This window comes from Pongo abelii, chromosome 1 (genome assembly GCF_028885655.2).
Source record: "Pongo abelii isolate AG06213 chromosome 1, NHGRI_mPonAbe1-v2.0_pri, whole genome shotgun sequence".
In the NCBI taxonomy this organism is placed as follows: Eukaryota; Metazoa; Chordata; class Mammalia; order Primates; family Hominidae; genus Pongo; species Pongo abelii.
The window spans coordinates 44373-64499 of NC_071985.2; the positions used below are offsets into that span (position 1 = coordinate 44373).

The 20127-nt window shown below is 44.7% G+C and overlaps 1 protein-coding gene and 1 non-coding gene across 10 annotated transcripts; one reads left to right on the top strand and one right to left on the bottom strand.

Moving 5' to 3' along the window:
- Positions 1–581: 581 nt before the first annotated feature.
- On the bottom strand, positions 582–17103 carry PGBD2 (piggyBac transposable element derived 2). 9 transcript variants are annotated; one of them, XM_054560448.2, is made up of 4 exons: positions 16963–17077; positions 6584–6647; positions 3378–3538; positions 582–2861 (listed from the first exon to the last, which is right to left on the bottom strand). In XM_054560448.2, exons 2-4 carry the CDS (start codon positions 6598–6600, stop codon positions 1777–1779), a joined length of 1263 nt encoding a protein of 420 aa, XP_054416423.1. In that variant the 5' UTR covers positions 6601–6647; positions 16963–17077; the 3' UTR covers positions 582–1776. The 9 variants fall into 9 exon arrangements, with proteins under 9 accessions (XP_054416423.1, XP_054416405.1, XP_009239841.3 ...); XM_054560430.2 differs by adding an exon at positions 4392–4487 and having other exon boundaries at positions 582–3538; positions 16963–16984; XM_009241566.4 differs by lacking the exon at positions 3378–3538 and having other exon boundaries at positions 16963–17103.
- On the top strand, positions 7678–7781 carry LOC129052805 (U6 spliceosomal RNA). Its single transcript, XR_008517950.1, has one exon. It is a non-coding gene; the product is annotated as a U6 spliceosomal RNA (small nuclear RNA).
- Positions 17104–20127: the final 3024 nt, after the last annotated feature.

A 20127-nucleotide genomic window follows, 5' to 3' on the forward strand; every position in this document is an offset into this window, starting at 1 on the left:
AAAAAAAAAGATGTATACTGGGAGGCTGAGGTGGGCAAATCACTTCAGCTCAAGAGTTCAAGACCAGCCTGGCCAACATGGTGAAACACCATCTCTACTAAAAATAGAAAAATTAGCTGGGTGTGGTGGTGGGTGCCTCTAATCCCAGCTACTTGGGAGGCTGAGGCAGGAGAATCACTTGAGCCCAGGAGACAGAGGATGCAGTGAGCCGAGATTGCACACCACTGCATTCCAGCCTGGGTGACAAGGCAACTCTATCTCAAAACAAAAACAAAAGGTACAAATGGCAAACAGGTATAAAAAAGGTGCTCAACATCACTGATCAACAGAAAAATGCAAGTGAAAACTACATTGAGATATCTCATCCGGGCAGAAATGGCTGTAATCCAAATGACAGACAATAACAAATGCTGGCAAGGATGTGGAGAAAAGGGAACCCTTGAACACTGTTGGTGGGAATGTAAATTAGTACAATCTCTATGGAGAACAGTTTGAAGCTTCCTCAAAAACTAAAAATAGAGCTACCATATGATTCAGGAATCCCATTCCTAAGATACACCCAAAAGAAAAAAATCAGTATATTGAAGAAAGATCTGAACTCATGTTTATTTTCTGCACTATTCTCAATAGTCATGATTTGGGAGCAACCTAAGTGTCCATCAACAGAAGAATGGATAAAGAAAATGTACATATACACAATGAAGTATTATTAATATTTAGCCACAAAAAAATATTCAGTCATTTGCAACAACATGAATGGAACTGGAGGTCATTATGTTAAGTGAAATAAGCCAAGAAAGACAGACAAACTTCAGATGTTCTCACTTATTTGTGGGAGCTAAAAATGAAAACAACTGAACTCATGGACATACAGAGTGGAAAGAAGGTTACCAGAGCTTGGAAAGGGTAGTTAGGGGGTGGGGGAGTGTGGGAATAGTTAATGGTTATGAAAAAATAGAATGAGTAAGACCTAGTATTTGCTAGCACAACAGGGTGAATATAGTTAAAAATAATTTAATTGTACATTTTAAAATAACAGTATAATTGGATTGTCTGAAACACAAACGACAAGTGTTTGACAAGATGGATACCCCATTTACCCTGATGTGATTTCTACACATTGCATGTCTGTATCAAAATATCTCATGTAACCCATAAAAATACACACCTACTATGTACCCACAAAAATTAAAAAAATAATTTTACAAAAATGAATCCCACATGGATATATGTGTATTAGGAAAATATTTTCATCAAGAAAATATGAACTCTGCACCTCTAGCCCTCTGACTAAATACAAGGCAGATTATCTATCCCTCGAAAGTTTGATAACCTTGGATTAATATGAAATAAATATGATTAAGAAATCCATCACATTTACATGATATTTATACACTATTGCCTATCTTAGATTATAAACCATGGCATGCAATGGTAGTCTTCTTACTGTTCTTGCAAGTTTTCCTTTGATTATTCTTGCTAGGATTCAAATATACCCCAAAGCACAACTTTTATTTGAATAAAAAGTGATCCATAACTTTAAATAAATAAGTTCAAAAATATAAATATAAATGAATATAAATATTAATTTATATCACATGTAGGCATAATAGAATACAATAAAAAAGATAACTGTATTGTGGGTAGGGAGAAAATAGAAAATCAAGTCATCAGAAATTCAGGTCTTTTTTCCAACACAAAACAGAAGTGCTCAACTGCTATCTGTATTTAACTGTAAACATCTCATTATAAACCAAACAAGCATGTCTCATGATGTCACCGGATGTGGTACTCCCTGAAGCACTTGGCATGGACACCCTTCTGGCACTTCTCACACCGGGTATTGGTCTGTGAGTGGCAGAGGGCACACCTGGTCCTCTTGTCCTGATGGATAATCCAGTGTCCAATCATATCAAAGCGGCTCTCAGTCTCCAACCGCCTGCTTCGCCTCCCTTGAGAGGTCGTGTCAGCATTGCTCTCCAGATACACACAGGCAATGTATCTCCGGAAGGCAAGGAGGTCCACCTGGGCATCTTGGCAGCAGATTCTATGCAGCTGCCATGCATTGTTGAGGGCAGCATCAATGACATAGCCAATAAAGCTTGAGTACCACTTCATGCCTCGGATCTTCACCTTGTACTTGGCAATATTCTGATCCATCCTACCAACACCGCCCACCTTCTCCTGATACAGCTTCACCAGTGATGGCTGGTGGACCTGAGTCCGCGTTTTAGCTGCTCCAGAGTGACGACTGGTCAGCCTCACTGGCTCTATGCCCACAGCATTGGAGCAAATGTTGACCACACTGCTATCATGCCAGCGGCACACAATGATCTCCTCACTCTCATCGACTTTGTAATCAAATGAACCCCTCTTCATTTTTTTCAGTTCTTTGGGGTCTTTTAGGGGACATCGCTCAGTCCTGTACTCACGAACAGTTCCTGTGGCTTTCACCCCCTTTTTCCTCAAAATGGACATCAGTTTAACACTTGTGAAAACCTTGTCAAAAAATATATGATATGGCAGAAAACCACGCTCCTGAAGCGCATCCACAAATTTTATTACCATACTGCCTCCTAAATCCAAGCTCCTGTCTGGCTTGGTAAACAATGTGCCCTGTGAGGGCTCAAACCACACCAAGTAGCCTCTGCTGGTTGTCCCACACCAAATCTTGTAGCCAAGTCGCACAGGCTTCCCCCTGTGCAGCTGCTTGGACCCCCGGTGCCCAAAGTACTCACACATAGACTCGCCAAAGCTGTAGAACTCTTCCAAGGGTGCATGCTTCTGGAAATTGCAGTTCATCCGGATGATGAGAGGTCTGACCTTGGCAAACCTATCACTTGCATCAAGTTCGTTGTTATCTGCAAAATGTAAGTATGAGAAGATTAGTTCAAATCTGTCCCTTCTAATTGCATCAGCCACAAGATGATGATGTGAATCGGGAGAGGTTTCCCAGAACATCCTTCTCCTTGGATAAGAGATGTACCCACTTAAAATCAAAATGCCCAAAACACACTTCAATTCCTGAGCTGTAAGACTCAGATTGACATTTTTCTGCCAAGCATAACGATTGGTTTCATTAACAATGAAATTAATTGTTCCTTCATCAAAAAACAACTCAAAAAGTCCCACGGGACTCAGCTCTTGGCTTTTCAGATCCTCAATATGAGGATCTGATGCCGTCCAACTGCTAAAGTCTGGACGAATATCTCGTTTGGTCCAAATGCGCTGAGGTTTCACAACTGCTTTCTGCCTCTTCTTGGCCGGCTGCAGCTCCAGGTCGTCATTATCCTCCCCGGTGCCAGAGTCCTCACACAGGACTGAAGCATGCAGCACACTGCCAGGTAGATGAGCACCTCGCTGGCTGTCTTCATCACCTGAGTCCTCATCAGTGAATTCCCCTGCAGCATTGTCGGGAGGTGCAATGAAAATCTCTTCCCTGTTGTTGTTGGACTCTTCCTCCTCCATAGCATTCAGAACCTCAAGCAGCTTTGCAGACTTCACCTTTGAGTGGATACCTCTCCCAGCAATGACATCTCTGTTATGACAGGAAACAGAATCAGGAAGAGGCCATGCCAGAAAGCCAGTGCTTCAGCAGAAAAGAGGAGGGTGCTCCCACTATAAAACACTTTCACTTGAATGGCTTCACAGATCTGGCACCACAAGGCACAGCATTTAGTAAGTAAATTTTCCAGCTAAACACAGATTCTGCTTTTTATTATCATAATTTTTTTTTTTTTTTTTAAGACGGAGTCATGCTCTGTCACCCAGGCTGGAGTGCAGTGGCGCATTGCAACCTCCGCCTCCTGGGTTCAAGTGATTCTCCTGCCTCAGCATCCCGAGTAGCTGGGACTACAGGTGCGTGCCACCATGCCCGGCTAATTTTTTCTACTTTTAGTAGAGATGGGGTTTCACCGTGTTAGGATGGTCTTGATCTCCTGACCTCGTGATCCACCCACCTCAGCCTCCCAAAGTGCTGGGATTACAGGCGTAAGCCATGGCATCCGGCCCACAGATTCTGCTTTTTTATTATTATTATTATTTTTTGAGACGGAGTCACGCTCTGTCACCCAGGCTGGAGTGCAGTGGCGCAATCTCAACTCACCGTAACCTCCGCCTCCCAGGTTCAAGTGATTCTCCTGCCTCAGCCTCCCGAGTACCTGGGACTACAAGCCAGACTACAAGCCCAGCTAATTTTTTTATATTTTTAATAGAGATGGGGTTTCACCGTGTTAGTGAGGATGGTCTCGATCTCCTGACCTCGTGATCCACCCGCCTCAGCCTCCAAAAGTGCTGGGATTACAGGCATAAGCCATGGCACCTGGCCCACAGATTTTGCTTTTCAGTGCAGAAGTTTTTTAACAATGGGAGACAGAATAAAGAGGTCTTACCTACTTCCTTTCCTTCTTAAATGATGTGCTCTAAAACAGAGGATCCCCTTCAGTGATGAATCCAGACACTGCTGTCATCACCCCAGGTAACAGAAACTGGCAACAGGGAGCCCTGGTCAGCTGGAGTGACACCCACTCCTGTCCCCTCAGACTCAATGGCCCTAGGAGCTCTGCAATTACATTTGTCTTACTATACCTTCCCTCTCTTATTGACAAATAGAAGTTTCCCTCATTCCCCAAATTCTCAAACCCTCCCTACTTGAACTCTCACTACCCAAATTCAAGAACTGAACAGATTTGGATTTTCAGATAGCTCCCTTGCGGCTATCCTACTGTATGCTAACTGCAATTCAGAAGCCAAATCAATTTGGAAAACATGGAAACTCTTGATACTCTCTGGCCCTGTGGACATAGGAACCAAATGGATGGTGAGTGATATAGGTGCTCCTCGACTTACAATCAGGTTACATCCCAATAAACCCATCATGAGTTAAAAATGTCATAAGTCAAAAATGCATTTAATACACCTAACCTACCAAACATCGTAGTGTAGCCTAGCCTAACTTAAACATGCTCAGAACATTTACATTAGCCTATAGTTGGGAAAAAAGTCATCTAACACAAAGCCTATTTTATAATAAAGTATTAAATAGCTCATATAATTTATTGACTACTGGACTGAAAGTGAAAAACAGAGTGACAGTATGGGTACTGAAAGTACAGTTTCTACAGAATGTATCTGGCTTTTACACCATCTTACGTTGAACCACGCTAAGTGGGAGACTCTCTGTACTTGCATTTGAGCACAGACAGTGAGCAGGTGCTGCCCAGGGGCTGGCGATGGGTAAACTCCACTCCCACCTTGCACAGTATTTTAGTTCTAATTGGAGGAGTCAGACAACAAATCAACAGACAAGTAGCTATGCAGGATGGTGTCAGGTAGCAATGAATGCCATCCCAGATAAGGGACAGAATGCAACAAAGGGGTAGAGCTAGGGCTGCTATTTTGGACAGAATGGTGAGAGAAGGCTCACAGGGTGGGAGACCTGAAGGAGGTGAGAGAAAGAGCCCTGCAGACAGCTGGAGACAAGCTGTCGCAGGCAGACAGAAAGAACCACAGGCACACGGCCAAGACACTGAAGGGATTCGACATCTACAGAATGGCAAGGAGATCAGCGAGGCTACAGGTGCAATGAGGACAAGAGAGCAGAGCAGAGCCAGAGAGAACCAGGCCCCACAGGACTCCACAGGCCCTGGCCAGGACTTCCAGTGTTCAGCTGCCATAGGTACCCCAGGGGTGGGGGTGAACCATGGAACAGGGTAGTGAGGAGTCATATCTAGGCTGTAAACACATCACCCTGGCTATGAGAATGGACTCAGCAGGGAGGGTAGGCACAGAGGTCCCTGCAGCTTCCCTGTGCCCCTTTGCAGGCCCCAACCTCTACGTGAGGACCCTCCATCCCAAAGGAAGGATGCAGGATTTACCACAGAGGCTACATCAGTGCAGACCTGCCCATGGACTTTGGGTTCAGGCTGCAAGAAATTCCCTCCAACCTCACTTCCTGGAGATTGACTGCCAGCTGCCATGCTGACCTCCAGGGAGGTGAGGTATTCACTCATCCAAGCTCTGCATGGGCCAGGAAAAGAGACCAGTTTGAAGGGGAAGGAAATTAAAAGCCCTTCTCATGGGCCTTGGAGTAAGGTTCTCAGGGGACAGCAGCCATCTTCAACTTTCCTGACCTGTCCTCACCCAGTTCACAGGGGCAGATCCAAGGCTGCAAGCTCAAGGTCTCTACCAGGTTTGACTGCCCAAGCTCCTGCTCACCTCCAGACTCTCAAACAACTTCTGCACATGACTGTTCAAACCCCAGGCATGAGAAAGCCTGCAGGGACTGAGGTGGCCCCAGGAGTAACCATCTGGTGTCTTTATCTTGAAAGATGAGGAAAGTGAAGTCACGGTTTTCTATCGAGTGTAAACATTAGTGCTACATGACCACACCCATACCACACAACCGTCGGCCTTTTCCCATTTTCCCCATTCTTCTCCCATCTCCTCTCCCTTCTTCCTTTATTCTTCCTGGACACCAACTGTTATACTGAGGCCAAGAGCTAAAAATGTCATGGACTTGGCCTTCCAAAAGCATAGGGGAATAAATTCTTCACTAAAACATGTGATCAAACGGCACTCCTACCTGGATGCTGAAGCCATGATGAACCAGGAAGACGAAGCTGTCTTTGCTCACAGAGTCTAAGAACCTGTAAGACAAGAAAAGTCAATTTAAAAAAAAAATTGTATCCTAAGAAGCAAGGCAACAGGATCTTTTCTACCATTTAAGGGAAAAATATATCTGACTTAAGATTCACTACCTTAATAGCGTCTGGGTCAACTGGTTATTCAGAGGGAAAAGAACAAACTCCTTCATCTCACAACTCACACCAAAATACATTCTAAAGTAGATGACATTTGGGGCTAGATGAGTCTTTCCTTGTGGGGTGGCAAGGGGCTTTCCACTGCATTCTAGGACGTTTAACAGCATCCCTGGCTTCTACTAATAGATGCCAGTAGAGCATCCCACTGCACTGTCCATAATAGCTAAACATCAGAAAAACCTAAAAGACTACCAACTGGGAAATGAATATAACTATATTAATTAGAAGTTTAAAAAAATGAACTACCTAGACAGCAGACAGATCCTGAAAACAACACTTAATGAAACAAAGCTGCAGACAGAAAGTGTAGAACACCACTTATATAACTATAAATACCCACAAGAAATTCCCTGTGTTCTCAGTGGATACTATGGGCAGAGAAGGAGTATAAAACCAGAACTGGAAGGCTACACGCTAGCTCTTTACAGAAGGGGTACCCACAGGGGAGGGAGGGAAACTGGAGTGAGGAAGTGGAAGATGAGATGGGGTGAGGGGGGAGAGGAAGGCCAACCAGATCTGTTAGTTCTTTTTATAAAATCTGAGTGCTCTGGCCAGGCGCGGTGGCCCACGCCTGTAATCCCACCACTTTGGGAGGCCGAGGTGGGTGGATCACCTAAGGTCGGGAGTTCGAGACCAGCATCACCAACATGGAGAAACCCTGTGTCTACTAAAACTACAAAATTAGCCAGGCGTGGTGGCACATGCCTGTAATCCCAGCTACTCAGGAGGCTGAGGCAGGAGAATCGCTGGAACCCAGGAGGCGAGGTTGCAGTGAGCCAAGATCGCGCCATTACACTCCAGCCTGGGCAACAAGAGTGAAACCCCATCTCAACAACAACAACAAAAAAAAATCTGAGTGCTCACTTCGGCAGCACATATACTAAAATTGGACCAATACTGAGAAGATTAGCATAGCCTGTCCACAAAGATGACATGCAAATTCATAAGTTCCATATTTAAAAAAAATCTGAATCAAATATGGCAAAATGTGTTACTATGTGTTAAATCTGGGAGGTGGGGACATGGATGTTGATATATTTTTCTCTGTATTTTTTGTATGTTTGAAATATTTTGGAGTAAAGACATTAGAAACCCTTTTAGCAAGTGAGCACTTAAGTGCAGAGTACTGTTTTAAGCATTTTTACCGATGTCAATGCATTTCATTCCTTTCATATCTTCTTGAGGTTGTAATAACCCCCATTTAACCACTGAGGAAACTGAGGCATGGAAAGAAGTGACTTGCCGAGCGATGCAGAACAAAATCACAACAGATTTGGAAAGTGTTAGTGTCCAAGGGCATCTAATTAGTTTTCCAGGAGATTAGACAGTCATGCTTGAATAATTTAATGGAAAACCAGTCGCCCTGAGCCTGTCAATACACTGATAAAATGCAGTAATACTGGGGGGAAATACAAACAGAAGTCAGGAGGCATCCCTGTTTATCCAGAGCTCACAGAAATTAATTATAGGAGTAGGGGGATTTGCACGTGTGCACAATGGTGATGGGAGTTTCCACAAGGATTCCAGCTACGCAAATATCTCAGCACCACAGGGACCCCATGCCAATATTTTCAAAACGGTGATGACTGCTAGCAAGCCACCTGGACAGCTGATTCAAGTTAACTTCTCATTTTAAGATATTAAACTTTCTATGCATTTTAATTTCCCTGGACAACTCACTCTGGGCCACTTTTACAACCACAAGAATAGACCAACAACCCCTCTCTGCACATCTCCAACAGCTCTCCCACCTGGCGTCATATCCTTCTCTGTCTCCCTGCTGCACCCAGAACAGCGGCAGTTAGTGGAGGAAGGAAGTAGAGCACCCAGAGGGTGCTTTAAAATTTGTTGGGGGAGAAGGTTAGTTGTCACAATGGGAGAAGGGGTGGAAAGGGTTACAGCAGTCCCACAATGTGTGGGTCAGTCCCACAACCACACCTGTCTCATACCCTCACAACTTCCATCTGTCCTGCCAAAACCTAAGTGCAATGATTTAACTTGGGCTTAGAATCAAACTCAGATTTATATAAATATAAAACATCTTTTGCACAATTTTAATATAGTAAACATCCTAATAGTAGAGAAAATGAAGATCTTTTTATCAGAGCTTTACCAACACTTGTTGACCATTTTGAAAAATTACATCACCAATAGTTTCAATGTTTGTGATGCAAGTCACCATCAATGCAACACACATAGGTCCTTTTGTATCTGTAGCTATCGCATTCATGGTTGCTTGACATATGCATATGCAACCCTTCTATAACAGTGCCAGATACAAAGAACAAGTGCCAACACTCTTCAGGTGAATGTGGCCTTGTCTAAAATTCATTTAAATTCCTACCTCACCCCCACCAAAGGAAGCCCCACTTGGCCCTGAAGTCAGCTCAGTCACACTGCTTCTGACCAATTCTCGATAACTGAGCCAAGGGCCCCTTTGTCAGCTACTCAGAGCATGCCCTTCACAGACCAGTCTCCTTTTGTTGTTTGTGAGACCATTTCATGAATACTATCTGCTCTGGTCTGGGTCTGATCTCCACTGTATACCAAAGCACACTCAGAGGGAGGCTGAGCCTAACCACAACTGTATATACAACACTTACATAGTAGCTGGGTCTGATCCATATTATATATACACACAGTGCTTGCTTACAGGATCCAGCAGACACAGGAGCTGGGCCAGAACCCTCAGGAGAGGCCTTGAGAATTTTTTTTTTCTATGAGAATCCAAAGGCCTCTCCTAAAGGCTAAAATAAAACCCTCAGCATCATCTTCCTAATCTTCTCCAGGTCTGCTTCCTAGTCTTCTCTAATATATTAGACACACCAGGCCTCTGCCCCCTCTGCTATTGCCTAGCTGAGCCCATTCCAGGCACGTATCACCAATGGGTCACTTGCCCCTATCCTTCAGACTCGACTATAGAACCCAGGGCCTTGAATGCAAAAATACTCAGTAAAGTAGCTCCTCGAGTCCATTTCCTCCCATAACAGGGACAGAGCAGGGGAACACTAATGCCTCCAGCCTCTTCTCCTTTATCCACCAGGAGGAGGTGAATGGATGCTCAGTGGGCTGTTCTCAGGGGCCAACCAACAGCTCCCAAACCACAAGGCACATAGCGATAAAGTGAAAATGCTATGTGGCCAGGAAAAAGGGTGTTAGGAGTTGTTTAGTACCCTACATGCAAACCATGGCCCAAATGACCCCATCATCAACTGGTTGTCCTGGTAACCTGAAAATACAACTTCAATGTTGTGTGGCAAGAGCCCTTACCAAAGGACTAATCCCACAGACTCCCCATGCTATCTCAGGAAGCTTTTAAGCCCAACCTCACCAATGAACTTCTACCCTGCCAGCCTGCCAGGAAGTTCACTGAATCGTCTACCTACGAACCCATAAAAGCAAACCAAACTCAGCAAATTCTGACTCCATCCGCCCCTTTGCAGCCAATTCTAAGTGTTATGCATGCACATACATACAATCAATCTTGCTCCAACACACCTCCTATGCCCCCCTAGCCCTCCAGAAAGGATGACAAGTATATTATCCTCCTGATGTTATTCTACTTCCTCTCCCCAACTACCCAATTTCTAGTCTCTGTAGGTTCATTCTCAAGCTTTTGTGGTCAGGCAGTAACAGTGGCTGGCATGTCCTGTGGGGTGGATCCTGGCCTGGATTCCGCAGACACAGAAGATAAGAGAAAATGTAGCTCCTGCAATCAGTGACCTCCACTCCTATGGGCCCCTCACTCCTGCCTCAAGGTGGCTCTCAGGAGTAAGGGGAAGTAGAAAAGACACCCACCAAATGAGATGCCTAAATTCCATTTCCAGCAGTATGGCAGACCACAGATCCCAAAAAATCTCTCCTGATGAAAACTTAAAGAGCTGGATAAAATTTTAAGTGCTGCACTGACCTGACAAGAAAATATGGAATCTCACTGGGTCAAAAAGCAAAATCAATCTGGGAGCCCTAAGGAGCAAGGGAGTCTTCAGCTAGCTTTCACTCTGAGGCATTCTCATGAATTGTGGTGACATTAAGCCTCCTATTCTGAACTACATGGAGTATAAAAACTAGAGGAAACTAAAGGCAAGCCAGCACAAAGGGCTAGGAAAATAGGCCTGCACAAAGGGCCTACCAAAGGGCTGCACCCAAGAGACAAGGATAAATGAAAAGTAACCCAACTCTGAAGAAGAGGCCAGAAAACAAACATGCTTGAGTTAACCATACCACTGAATAAAAGTCGAGGACGGAGTGTCTCCTAAGAACTTGTAACTATGAAGGTTTATGAGGCCAATTGATACTGCTTAATGGACTCAATAACCTCAAGTAAAAATTTTAACCCTAAGTGCCCTTCATTAGCAGTGCTTCCCCAGGAATAGTGAAAACAGATAAAACCTCTCTGGAGGACTATATCCCCAACAAAAACATTGAAGAGCTCCACTGATAACAGTTCCAAAGATGAATTCACATTCTGAAAAAAAAAGTCATAAACAAGGAAATAAAAAAGTAAACAAGGAAATAAAGTACCATGAATGGGAGTCAGCAGAAACAACGGACAGCATAATCAGACCCATGGACTACAGATGTCATAATTATCATAGAATACAAAATATATAGTTTAATATATTGTAAGAAACAATATGAACAAGAAACAAAATCTGAAATGAAAAAAAAAAGGTCAAGCACACTTAAAAAGAACCAAATACAACAAATAGGAATAAAAACTAAACTACCTAAGAAAAGTTTTAAAAGTCATAAGGGAAATACAAATCAAAACCATGAGATATCACATTACACCCATTACGCTGGCCACTATCAAGAAAACAGAAAATGGTATCAGCAAGGATGTAGAAAAATTAGAACTTTTGGGCCGGGCGCGGTGGCTCACACCTATAATCCCAGCACTTTGGGAGGCAGAGGCGGGCGGATCATGAGGTCAGGAGCTAGATCATCCTGGCTAACACAGATCTCTACTAAAAATACAAAATCAGTTGGGCATGGTGGCAGGTGCCTGTAGTCCCAGCTACTCGGGAGGCTGAGGCAGGAGAATGGCATGAACCCAGGAGGCAGAGCTTGCAGTGAGCCGAGATCGCACAACTGCACTCCAGCCTGGGCGACAGAGAGACTCTGTCTCAAAAAAACAAAACAAAACAAAACAAAAAAAATCATGTAACCAAATACCACCTATTCCCCCAAAACATGGAAATAAAAAATAAAGTTTTCATAAGGTTCAATTTCTTAAACTGAGTAGGATATTCAGAGTTGTTCATTATTCTTTAAACTGTTCCTGTGCATTTTATATATTTTGGTATGTATATTTTACACACTCACACAAACACACACAGGCACAGGGACACTTGCAAAGAAACACCTGAACAAACACTCTCCAGCTGACCCAGTCAGTGCCTGATGGGAATGCTGCTCTGCAGTGATGAGGGAGTCGCAAGCAAAAGATGTTCATCTGTGATGTTCCAGAACACACACATCTTGCACAGCTAAAAGAAGAAAATTAGGTCATCTCCACATGTAACAGTCTGTGTCCCTTATAAAGAATCTCTTTATGAAATCCTTATAAAATTGTTTACCTGAATTTCTTCAAAGCCCAGCCAGCCTGCATCCCAACTTATCCATACACAGGGCCTCTGATCACCTCTGGTCCACATGACATCACACTTAAATTCCTCTATGGCTTGTAAGAAAAGCTCATCACCTGATTAGATCATAAGCTCCAGTAATCACAGGCATGAGTCCCCATGGGCCTTCATGGCCCAAGTGTGTGATTGTGATGTCTGTGGGGCTCCAGCTCCCCTTCTGCTCTGACCTTCTTGGCACTAAGGCAGGCTTGCTGCAGGCAGATGCCAGGTGTGTAAGGTGCAGAAGAAAGACCTCAGTCCCTCAATCTCCCCACCCTCTTTCACAAGTCTGTAGCCCAGGAAAAATGTGTAATGTGGAGCCACCAGTGATGAGCTGTGAGATTTTGGAAAGTCACTTACCAAAGAGACTTCCTGGTGCCCTTGTCTTTCACATCTAAAATGGGATCATCATGGTACCTACCCTCATTGCATTGTGAAAACAGTAAGAGTCAATGTGTGTAAAGCAGACACAACAAGCCCGGATTCCCAAGTGTTAACTATAATTTCAGGTCCACAACCCCTCACCTGCAAATCCAAAAGTCAAATATGGTTTAAAAACTGAACTTTCTTTCAAAACTTTGCAACAAACTCTTTGGAAGCAAAACCTGGACTGACCTGAGGCTCTTCATAATGTCTAATTCTGTTACTATAAATATCCATACATTTTGCTGCAGAAATTATGTTTGATTAAGGATGCGTCAGTATGACTGATAAAACTCAAACAGTCTGACTTCTTCCCTAGCTCCAGCCAGGTTTGGGTCAAGAAGCCTGACTTGTGTTACCATTTCACAGTTGCTCCACCTCTCAGCAGTTTACCACCTTTTCCTCCACTGTGCCTCAGGCTGGCCCCATCCACTTGCTAACATCCAGACTGACAGCCTCCAGCCATTAGGGCATGAGCCCATCTTCACAGCCTACCAAGAACTTGCTCTGGGTCACAATCCAACCAAGCTCTGAAGTAAAATCAAAGCCATTCACAGCCTGGTCCCCAGCCTTATCCCCACCCAGTTCTGCCTCTAGGTTCAGACCACTCCTGAGGGCTGGTCCAGTTTCTTGTATCCTGTCTCTCTCAGGTTCCCTACTCTGGCCTGACTGCTTTGCTTCCTTCTTGTGTGCTGTGCCTTTTGCTTGGGGTGTTATTCCCTGCCTATGGGATCCCCTGCAATGTCTTTCTCATCCATCAAGCTTCCAATCAAGTCTTCCTCTTATCACAGCTTTCACCAAAATAGACTGAAATTAATAATCCATCTTCAGGTCGACCCCACCTCTGTATCCCCAGAAGGCAACATGGCATCTGGCATGCAGCAGGCCCTCAATAAATACTCGCTGAACCAAATTAATCATGCCACAGAGCCAAATGGCCACACTCCAGGGCACCCCATCCATTTCAACCTGCTGCAGACTTTCATTTTCATCTTTACTATTTGGCTTTGAGACAACTATTTAGAAAAGAACCAGAAGCTCTTGATATATGCTTGACCCTAACTAAAATATACTCCTAAAAGAGTCTCTGAAACCATGCATAGGAAATATCTGTCAGTGAAGAATCTAATACAGTGGACTCAACCAGGTCAGAGGTCTTACATACGTAAGAAGCTCAGCAAAAACCCATTCTACCTTTCAGGAGTCTGTAGACTGTGCAACCCAGGCCCTCCATCCCCTCACATGTGGCTCCTCCATCTTTCTTGCCCTGCCTGAGACAACCAACAGAGGAAGGGGACATGGATAGCCAGTGCCCCTACATACCAAGCAAACTCACAAAGGGAATAATGTCTAGATAGAGGCTGTTAGGCAGCCACACTATCACTTTTTCATTCGTTTGGCAAACATCTGAAGTATCTACTGGGTGCCAGGCATATATGCATAAAATTGTAACTATGACAGGGCTAAGAAGGAAAGGAGGTGTTTATCAGAACCCGTAAAACAGAAACTGATCTAGTCAGGGAGATCAGAGAATATCTCCCTGAGGAAAAGACAAAATAATGGAGAGCTGCAGAAAGAGTAACAATTCCCTCAGCAGGCAGGGAATAGCACCCCAGGCAAAAGGCACAGCACAGGAGAAGCAAAGCAGTCAGACCAGAGTAAGGAATCTGCGGGAGAGGGTACAAGAGGCTGTACCAGCCCTGCAGAGACTTGAAGACCCTATTAAGGAGGCCTGTCTTTATAAGAGCAATGGGAAGTTAAAAAAAAATTACAGGCAGAGCATAACAGAATGAAGGGTGTATGTTAACAAGCTTATTCTGGGTGCAGTATGGACAGCTGAGTATGCAGGCCCCAACACAGATGCAGGGAGATGGACAAAAAGGCTACGGCAAAAGGGTGGGGCCTATGGAGAGAAATGGACACACCTAAGGAGGACTTAAAATGTAAAACCATCAAGTCTGGATAATTGGTTGAGGGGGTAGGGCAGGGGAGAAAGCTGATCGTGGCAGCCTCCTAGATTTCAGGCACAGATTTCCTAGATTTCTGGTGCACAGAGGTGCCATTCACTAAGCCTAGCAGCACTGGGAGGAGGAACAGAGGGTGGTCACGGGCTGCCCAGAGGTCCAACTGGGCATTCTCAACTAAACTGGCCCAGGCACTCGGCAAAGAAAAAGCAACTTGGTGTGAGACCTGGAGCTCCCCAGGCCACTCTAAAGGGTCCTAGGGGATTGGGAGGTGGGAGAGCTGCTGTTTAAAATGTAAATTTCTCCATGGAAAGACAGGACAACTAAATGCTGTCTTGGAACCTAAATTACAAAACAGAAATAGGTAAGAGCAGAGAAATTTGAGTACGGCCTGTAGGTGTTAATATCCTGGTTTTGTTGACTGTTCTGTAAAACAAGATGTTAACCCCTAGGAAATCCGGGCGAACTGTACATGGGAATTTTTGCTTGTTTTACAACACTCTGAAATTCTGAAATTAATTCAAGATAAAAATTATTCAAAAGACATTTTATAGATGTAAACACCCCAAAGCTGAGCCAGGTGCCTAACTGTAGGGAAAAGAAAGAGAAGTCAGACTGTTACTGTGTCTACGTAGAAAGGAGACATAAGAAATTCCATTTTGACGTGTACCTTGAACAATTGCTTTGCCCTGAGATGCCGTTAATCTGTAACTTTGCCCCAACCTCTTTGCTCCAATCTTGAGCTCACAAAAACATGTGTTGTATGGAATCAAGGTTTAAGGGATCCAGGGCTGTGCAGGACACGTCTTATTAACAATGTTTACAAGCAGTATGCTTGGTAAAAGTCATCGCCATTCTCTAGTCTCAATAAACCAGGGGAACAATGCACCACGATAGGCTGTAGGGACCTCTGCCCTGGAAAGCTGGGTATTGTCCAAGGTTTCTCCCCATGTGATAGTCTGAAATATGGCCTCGTGGGAAGAGAAAGACCTGTCCGTCCCCCAGCCCGACACCCATCTCTGCTGAGGTGGATTAGTAAAAGAGCAAAGCCTCTTGCAGTTGAGATAGAGGAAGGCCACTGTCTCCCGCCTGCCCCTGGGAACTGAATGTCTCCGTATAAAACCCAATTGTACATTTGTTCAATTCTGAGATAGGAGAAAAACCGCCCTATGGCGGGAGGCAAACACGCTGGCAGCAATACTGCCCTGTTATTCTTTATTCCACTGAGATGTTTGGGCAGAGAGAAACATAAATGTGGCCTACGCGCACATCCAGGCATAGTACCTCCCCTTGAACTTATGACATAGATTCTTTTGCTCACATGTTTTTCTGCTGACCTCCTTATCATCACCCTGCTCTCCTACCGCATTCCTCTTGCTGAGATAATGAAAACAATAATAAAAACTGAGGGAACTCAAGAGACTGGTGCTGGTGCAAGTCCTTGGTATGCTGAGTGACGGTCTCCTGGGCCCACTGTTGTTTCTCTATACTTTGTCTCTGTGTCTTATTTCTTTTCTCAGTCTCTCCTCGCAACTGACAAGATATCCCACAGGTGTGGAAGGGCAGGCCACCCCTTCACCCAACAGCTCAGAATGGCTTTTGTGGGATACAGAGGAACCCTTCTCTTCACCTCAATAGCAAAAGAGAAAGAAGGGCAAACAAAGACCCTCAGAAACCTCAACGGCTTCCCAGACCGCTTTAACAGACGGAGATAAAAACGACCCGCCCTCAGCGCGCCCCGGCAGGGAGCCACCCCGCCCCAGGATGTGACGTCGTATTCGCAGCCCGGCCGCCAGCCTCAGGCGGCCCGCCTCATTAGTCCCGCCCACCCCGCCCTGAATCCATCCCTCTTTAGCCCGACCCCGCCCTGGTCCCCACCCACCCCGCTCCGCCTCCGCTCAGCCGGCCCGGCCTCCGGCCTCGCACTCCAACCCGCAGAAGGAGCGCCCCCTTGCGGCCCTCGGAATCCCATTGTTCCTGTCCTGGTCCCGGCAGCCCACCGTCGGCGCGCAGCAATGAGGACCAACTCCTTGGACGCCGCCGTTGAGAAAACGCAACATCAAGGCCAACCGCTCCTGTACTCAAGCGAAGCCCTGCCTGCAGCGCGAGCACAATGATGCCTACCTGCCCTACCCCAGACGGAGACTCGCGAGCCCGAACCGGACCATGAGCCGCGCCGAACCGGAGCGCTGCGCCTGCGTTGGCGTCGGGCGTCGCGGCCGCGCAACGTCCGGCACGAGAGCGCTCGCTGCACCTCGGCCGGCCTTCCATGCCACGCCCCCGGGCCAGGCCACGCCCCGGCCCCAGCGACCATCGAGACTCCGGGACCTCCGCGGCGCCTAGAGGGATCCCAAAAAACGCCTGCGAGGCCAGAACAGCCGAAATAACCCACCCCAGCGGGCCAGCTCTTCCCGCCACTTTCCCTTACCCTCCCACCTCTGTCCTACCTTGGAAACCTTCCTCGCTCCTTCCTAATCAGGAGAGCATGGGGACTTTCTAGGGTAGTGGTTCTCAAATGTGCCACCAATCTAACAGCAGCTTCACCTGGGAAATTGATGGAAATGCAAATCTTGGGACCCCACTACAGGCCTACTGAATAAGAAACTCTGAGGGTGCGCCCAATAATCGGCCTTACCAACCCTGAAGGTAATTGTGGTACAAACTAGGGCTTGAGAACCACTGCTATATGGCAGGGTTTCTCAACCTCCACTCTTGACATTTTGGGCCTGGATAATTCTTTGTTGAGAGGGAAGGAGGCTGTCCTGTGCATTATAGGAGGCAGGGTCATGGATAAAATACAGTTAAATTTCAGTTTCAGGTAACAGTGTTGTTCATCTAAGATTCACATTTAACTGGAAATCCCTGTCTTTCATCTGGCTACCTTGCCTACCTATATTTTTACTTGGTAAAAATAGAACCCTAATTGTAGGATATTGAGCATCCCTAGCAACTAAATTCCAGTAGCACACCACACTCTCTCCACTCTAGTTATGACAAATAAAAGTATCTCCCCCTACTTCTTGAGAATCACGGCTCTATAAGGACTTTGGCCAGCTGAAACCCAGTAGCCCATTAGGTATATAGGACAGTGTACTCCACAGAAAACTGCCTTGCCCTGAAAGGCTTTGAACACAGAAATCCCTGGGACCAAACCCTGTTAACATTCAAAAAGAGGGCCACTTAGTGAAGAGTTTGTATTTGCTTCTCCACCCTGACACTTCACAAAGGTTTTTTCGTCACTGTAAAGTGTATTCCAAAACACCTGGATCAGAAGAAAAAAAAAATCATGCTCATTTGTGAGATTCTGGAGTGAAGGGCACGTATTAGTTTGTCATTCATTCCACATATGAGCAAATTGAGAAAACAGATAATAAGCCCTGGGAAAATAGGAGTGCTACTCTAGGTAAGGTAGGGTGGTGTTTCTAACTTGCTTTGTTCCCCAGATCCTGTCTCATTCATTCATTCATTCAAGTGTTAAATGAGTGTCCTGTCTGTGACAGTCACTCCTCTGAGCAGTGATGTTAGAACAGTGAAAAAAAAAAAGGCACAGAGAAAAACCCTCTTGTCATGATGCCTGCGTTTCAGTGGGAGAACCAGACAGTAAACAAAATATATGGTATGTCAAAGTGGAAAGTGCTAGGAAGAAAATAAAGGAAGCAAAGGGGACCAAAAAGACTGTTGTGAATTCAGTTTTAAATAATTTGGTCAGAGAAGGTTGGTAAGTGAGAAGGTTGTATTTGAGGGAAAAGCCAAAGAATATGAAGAGCAAATTCCCCATGCAGAATTCAAGGGGGAAAATATTTGAAGCAGAGAGAATGGCATGTGCAAATGCTCTGAGGCGAAGCAAGCCTAGCACATTTGAGAATGGCTGGAGACAAAAGAAGAGAGTCAAAGAAATGAGGTCAAAGAGGCGGTAAGTTGAACAAGGAGTAATAAGGTGCTTGCTGGCTGTTTCTTCCATACCTTTATGATCCAGAGAGAATTCTCACTGCAATTTGGATACTTGCATATGTAATTTAAAGTTAATAAAAAGATCGGAACCAAGTGTAAGTGTTTATGGAGCTGCAAAGGGCCCATCTAGACATTTTCAGTGCATTGCTTTGAATAAAGCTACGTTTAAAAACAAAGTCAGATCTTTGAAAACAATGTCAAATTTGGGGTAGAATGGCAGAAGAACTGCATGATAGGAATTGGGAGAAAAAAAAAAAACTTAGCCCGTTAAGCTAGAATCCTTTGAGGAAAATACATATTTTGAAGTTGTCTTTAATTGAGAAATAGGCTAAATAAGCTTTAAGGAAAAAATTGGGGGAAAAATATTTAAATTATGTGTATTATGAGCAAATTTCATAAAAGCCTTGCAGCCTAGTTTGCTTATAGATACTATCTTGCTTTAGGGAGTTAACAAATTTAAAAAAAAAATAAGAAGAAGAAAATGGACTTAGGGAATTAAACTTATATATTTATTAATTTATTTCATTTAGTTTATTTCACCTGTACATGTCTTTGTGTGTATGTATGGGGTGAGATTTTACATATAAAAATTCTCATGTCGCATTGACTAAATAACACCTTATGGTTAATGATGTTAGTACATAGCAGCAATTAAAGCTCAGCTACAAGTTGCTGACTATATTAAAGTTTTTGACAGCCATAGCAGTATCACAGCCTACCCAACAATTAAGAATGTCACATACATGAAACCACAGTTGTATGGAATTATGAGAAGATACTCATTAGTCCATCAGGATATTTTAGTTAAGGAAATTACTAGAGATATCAGGTGAGCCGGACCTGAAGAAAGAACCAGATGCCAAATAATTTCAGGCTAGAACTCCCAAGCGCCCATGATTAATGGGCCCAGGATAAGAAGAGATTGCTGGTTTCTTGAAGCTTGCTTGTTAAGAAATGATATGGAGGTGGCATGCATTCCGATGACAATTGAATTGATTTGACGCACTATGTATGATTAAGGATTTGATGTCCTGCATAAAGTTAAGAATCAGGCTGGGCAGTGGTGGCTGACACCTGTAATCCCAGCACTTTGGAAGGCTGAGGTGGGAGAATCGCCTGAGGCCAAGAGTTCAAGACCAGCCTGGGCAACATAGTAAGACTATGCTACATTAAAGTTAGCCAGGCGTGATAGTGCACACCTGTAGCCCCAGATACTCAGGAAGCTAAGACAGGAGGACTGCTTGAGCCCAGGAGTTTGAGACCACAATGAGCTATGATCATGCCACTGCACTCCAACCTAGGTGACAGAATGAGACCCTGTCTCTAAAAGAAAACAAA